The sequence below is a fragment of the Monopterus albus genome, unplaced genomic scaffold (assembly GCF_001952655.1).
Source record: "Monopterus albus unplaced genomic scaffold, M_albus_1.0 scaffold281.1, whole genome shotgun sequence".
Taxonomy (NCBI): domain Eukaryota; kingdom Metazoa; phylum Chordata; class Actinopteri; order Synbranchiformes; family Synbranchidae; genus Monopterus; species Monopterus albus.
The window spans coordinates 472,298-477,963 of record NW_018128161.1 but is presented as its reverse complement, the minus strand read 5'-3'; the positions used below and the strand labels follow the sequence as shown (position 1 = coordinate 477,963).

Below are 5,666 nucleotides of genomic sequence, written 5' to 3'. Positions count from 1 at the left end.
GTAGCACCTTTTCATACAAATATTGTATACCGACAAGTTGAGGACAGTCTTTTCTGTTTTTCCTAAACAGTGAAGATCCATGTGCACATGCTTATTTTGATACGTTAATGCATAATAAGTTTCACACTGTGGAATATCTTTTTATTAGTCTTCTCTTTTCAAAATAAAAGAACTCGCTTCACACTAGCGGAGGAGAAAGTTTCAAAGGTAGGAACATTATGCACCCACACAAACACAGGCAGAACAGTTTTAATTAGTGAAATGGAGAGCAATGCCTAATATGGAGCAGTTAGTTGGAAACAAAGGAAGAAGTGAGTGTGTATGTAGGAATTAAGGCAGTATAGGTATTCTTCCTCTTCTTAGGGCGCTGTCCACGACGATTTGAGCAGAAAGGACATAGGAAGAGGACGGACTGAAGGACCAATAACGGGAGAGTTAAGTCTAAACCATGGCTTTTCTCCAACAGTTTTTCAACTCAACTCAACTTTATTTATATAGCGCTTTACCACAGCCACAGCTGACTAAAGTGCTTAACATACAATACAAATCTAAAATTGTAACAACGTAAAAATAAAAACAATAAAACAAACATTCGGGTCCAGTCAAGGTAAAAAGTAAGGCAGTATAGGTATTCTTCCTCTTCTTAGGGCGCTGTCCACGACGATTTGAGCAGAAAGGACATAGGAAGAGGACGGACTGAAGGACCAATAACGGGAGAGTTAAGTCTAAACCATGGCTTTTCTCCAACAGTTTTTCAACTCAACTCAACTTTATTTATATAGCGCTTTACCACAGCCACAGCTGACTAAAGTGCTTAACATACAATACAAATCTAAAATTGTAACAACGTAAAAATAAAAACAATAAAACAAACATTCGGGTCCAGTCAAGGTAAAAAGAGTCTCAGCCCTGTCCAAACGCCAATGAGTACAAATAGGTCTTAAAATATGACTTAAAAATGGGCAACAAGGGGGGCCTGCCTCATATAAAGAGGCAATGCATTCCACAAATTTGGACCCACCACAGCGAAAGCTCTATCCCCCCTAGTTTTCCGCCTGGCCCTCGGTGCCTCCAGAAAAAGCTGATCAGCTGATCTAAGGCACCGCGACGGATTATACGGATGTAAAAGTTCCGTAAGATAAGACGGAGCAAGCCCATTCAAGGACTTATAATCAAATAAAAGGATCTTTAAACGAATCCTAAAATGCACAGGAAGCCAGTGAAGAGATGCCAGAACTGGAGTTATGTGGCCCCTCTTATGTCCCCCTACCATTAACCGAGCGCTAGCATTCTGAACTCTCTAGAGGCGGGCAAGACCCGATTGACTGACTCCAGAGTACAATACATTACAGTAATCCATGCGAGATGTAACAAACGCATGGATCACTGTCTCAAACTGCTGCCGCAACAAAAAGGCCTTTACCTTCACTAACCGCCTAAGATAGAAAAAAAAACAGATTTTACAACCGCATTTGTCTGACTTTCCATTGTCTATTTTAACACCTAAGTCAGTGATCACCGGTCGCACATACTGCCCCAAGAACCCTAAGTCTACTGGGGGAAGGTCATCAGACATATACGTGCCAAACAATATAACTTCGGTTTTGGCATCATTTAACTTTAAATGACTTAACAACATCCAGCCCCTAATATCAGTAAGACACGATAGAAGCAGCTGAATCGAGTAGGTGTCCTTCTTACTCAACGACATAAAAATCTGGACATCGTCAGCGTAACAATGAAAAGACACCCCATGTTTCCTAAAAACAGAACCCAGGGGAATAAAATGAAAAAAGCAGAGGCCCCAAAATTGAGCCCTGTGGGACCCCGGATAAAGGGGTTGTCACAGATTCAGCATCTGCCAAGCCAACAGACAACAATCTACACGATAAATATGACTTAAACCATGCTAGGGCAGCACCACAAATGCTCACCAAGTCCTGAAGCCGAGATATTAAAATGTCATGGTCAACCATGTCAAAGGCAGCAGTCAAGTCCAACAGAACAAGAATCACATATTCACCCGCATCAGTGGCCAAATAAATATCATTAACAACCTTCAATAAGGCTGACTCTGTACTATGCAAAGTTTTAAAACCAGATTGAAAAACCTCCAATAAGTTATTCTCGTCTAGGTAGGATTTCACCTGCGCATAGACCACCTTTTCCAAAATCTTCTAAATAAAAGGCAACTTTGAAATGGGCCTGAAATTACTCAGTATGGATTGATCCAGACCTGGCTTCTTGAGCAGAGGCTGCAGTACTGCATGTTTGAAATTACCACAAACAGTACCAGACGACAAACTACTGTTAACAATATCCAAAACCATTCTTCCAATACAGGGGAAGACTTCCTTGAATAGAGCCGGGGAAACAACATCTCGAGGGGAGCCAGATGGCTTAGCCTGGGCAACCACTCCCTCCAAAAAAGTCAGAGTTACCGGCTCAAATGCATCAAAAATAGCCAAACAGGGAGCATAAACCGAAGGAATAGCCAAAAAAGTAGTATAGACTGACGGATCGGGCACTAACCCTAACACAGGGGCTCTTATAGCAGCAACCTTCTCATTAAAAAAAAAAAAGAACTTATTACATTGTTCAACCGTTGCTTCCAGGCAGGAAGGCTGTGGGGGATTTAACACCGTCCCGATTGTTTTATATAACACACGTGAATCATGGCTATTAGCTACAACAATACTGGACAAATACTCTCGCTTGGCTTCTTCCACAGTCCTCTGATAGTTGCGCCAACAGTCCTTCAAGATTTGAAGTGAAAGTTGCAGTCCATCCTTCTTCCACCTTCGTTTGGCTCTGCGGCAGGTCTGTCTGGCTGCACGAGTTCTAGTGCCAAGCCAGGGTTCCCTCCTAGCCTTAGGCAGCACAGTTTTCATCGGGGCCACAGAGTCCAATATATAGCTGCAAGAGGAATGAAACCAAGCACTAAGACCCTCTGTATCCTCAGCAGCCATGTCAGCACGAACAATTGTCTGGTCGAAGGCCGTGGCAAATAAGCCAGCAGTGGATGGGTTCAGTGTCCAACAGCGCCGAACAGGCGCCCGCAAAGCACCCACTGCACAAGACAATTTAGCCTCAAAAACAATGGGCATATGATTGGAAAAAACATTCATACAGGCATTTAAATTAGACACATCATGCCCCGAGCTCCTGCTCCCGGTGGAGAGCAACTGCGGTGCCTGGCTCCAAAACCAATTAGATAGTAGCACCTTTTCATACAAATAAGTTGAGGACAGTCTTTTCTGTTTTCCCAAAACAGTGAAGATCCATGTGCACATGCTTATTTCGATATGTTAATGCATGAATTTCACATTGTGAAATATCCTTTTATTAGTCTTCTCTTTCCAAAATAAAAAAAACACGCCTCACCGTGGCTGAACCACTGATCCTGTCAAGTCCAGTTTGTGTACAGGTGATGCTAACCCTCCATCACACGTTATTCTTGTCAACAGTGTCACTGCCAAAATCATCTGCTAACGTTAACGTCAACGTCAACCAACAGCTAGCATCTGCTAATAGCTGACATGAGCCAGCATCAGCTAACATCAGGCGACACTAGCCAGCATCAGCTAACATAGGGTGACCATATTTCACTTTTCAAAAAAAGAGGACAGTGGGGTCAGGAGGCAGACGGACACTGTGGTTGGAAGGATCGGGATGGGGTTGGGGGGTCTAAATACTTGACAAATGCATTCACAACCATGAAACTATGTTACTGAACTTTAATACATAAATAATATCCTTTCCATTGAACTTTTGGCCTTCAACAACAGAATAATAACAAACCAATATTTTAAAAAAAAAGTTTAGCATTTAACACCTTTTAAATGGCACTGTTTTTTTTCAAGGCCATAGGTTAAAGTAAAATTAAAAATCAGCTGCCATTAAAAAAAAGAAGAAGAAAAAAACCCTGTATTTCAGTCAAAAATCATTTCAGTTCTCCTGATCTTCTGGTATACTTTCCTAAAGATCGAATCTTTCCCAATAGTCCCTGATTACCAATCAAGTAGGCATGAAAGTCTTTGCAAGACATGTGTTCAAAGTTGTACTGGGTGCACAGAAGCCCCTTCAGTGACTCAACAGACAAGACATTCCTTTCCTTTGTCCACTGGCTTTGCATCGGTGAAAAAAACTCTCTCGACATTTGCATTGTGAGAAGGAATAGCAAACAAAAACTGTGCAATCTTACGTGCCAGCTTTGCAGGTCATGCATTCTGCTTCGAACGGATCCCGACCGGGACGAAAACACGGGAATTTGTTTTGTAAATCTTCCGTGAATTTACATTTCCGTTTGGGCATCGTTCTGCACAGGAGCCATGATGTGCCATCCACTGACAGGTAAGCAACTGCTGTCTCTCTTCCTATTGGCTGTCTGTTGCCGTTGTGCTGGGATTGAGACGCCCTGGCCAATGCATTTCCGTTTATCTCTCTTCCCAATGGTGGCGTGCAACAAGGCGAGGCCTTAAGAGAAAGGTAAACGTGATGCAAAAACGAATACAATTAATGTCGACTGCAGCAAAAGCCGAATCCCGGACATTTTCTGAGATTTAGAAATCCCGGCCGGACGCATTTTTTTAGTCCCAAAAAGAGGACATGTCCGGGAAGAAGAGGACCCTAGCTAACAGCCAACATCAGCTAATAGCTAATATGAGCCAGTATCAGCTAGCATTAGCTAATAGCTAACATCAGGCAACACTAGACAGCATCAGCTAACATCAGCTAATATGCTGCTCTACCAATATTACTCCGTCAGCTCAGTCCACCAAACAAACAAGCCAGCATGTTTACATCAGGGGGTCCGAGTAGAAAAACACCTGACCAGTTTTTAGTGTTCAAAATGGCAATCATTAATTGATGAATCAGTACTGACTCGTAAAAATATAAGTAGTCCTTCATCCAGAGGGATGCTCACTCGAGCAGAGACAACTGTTAGTTGCTAGCTAGCTAACTATGTGTCTCGTCTTCACCATACAGATGTCATTAATCACTGATCAATCATTCTTACCTTCTGAGTGTCCATCACCCGACTGAAACAGAAAAGCGAAGACGGAGACATTGGCAGGAAGTGACATCACATAACGCCACCGCCTCTATACTGTAATAAGTAACCAACAACCAATAAGTAATTTCGCCAGAACCATGAACGAAGTACTAATTATAACGTGGAGCAGTGATACCTTGAGGAAACCCGTTTGTAGCCAAAACGTTACAGAGGGTGAACTGTGAACAACAGACTGTGGTCACATGACATGTTCGAGATGACCCAGATCTGCACAGAATCAATCGCCGGTGATCGGTGCATTATGCATTCGGGTTATCTTATTACTGTCCGACTTGATCCCGCCTTGCTCTGACGTAACGCCCACGTGGTCAACGTTATTCTCACAGATCAAGGCGGCTGCAGGTGCTCTCCACCGAGAGCAGGAGTTCAGGGCGTGATGGAAAACGCCTGGTCTCACCTGATCTGAGAGCTGATTGGTTGAGATGCTGGATCAAACAACATGACGTTTTAGACAAATGTATAATTTCTTGTACGATTGTAGCCTTTGTGATTTTATTAGTTTGTTTTTGTACTCAGCTCAACTCAACTTTATTTATATAGCGCTTTACCACAGCACAGCTGACCAAAGCACTTAACATATCATACAAAT

General features: G+C 42.7%; 1 protein-coding gene across 4 annotated transcripts in view; it reads right to left on the bottom strand.

Moving 5' to 3' along the window:
* LOC109973122 (FSD1-like protein) overlaps positions 1-5,321 on the bottom strand; it is a 35,742-nt gene extending 30,421 nt beyond the window's left edge. For 2 of the 4 annotated variants that reach the window (XM_020622468.1, XM_020622471.1), the window contains exons 1-2: positions 5,193-5,321; positions 5,021-5,110 (exon numbers count right to left, since the gene is read on the bottom strand). In XM_020622468.1, coding sequence (XP_020478124.1) covers positions 5,021-5,071 — 51 coding nt within the window. In that variant the 5' untranslated portion in view covers positions 5,072-5,110; positions 5,193-5,321. Of the gene's footprint in view, positions 1-4,204; positions 4,386-5,020 lie in introns of those variants that run through there. The other 2 variants (XM_020622469.1, XM_020622470.1) reach the window with 2 other exon arrangements.
* Between the last annotated feature and the right edge of the window lie 345 nt (positions 5,322-5,666).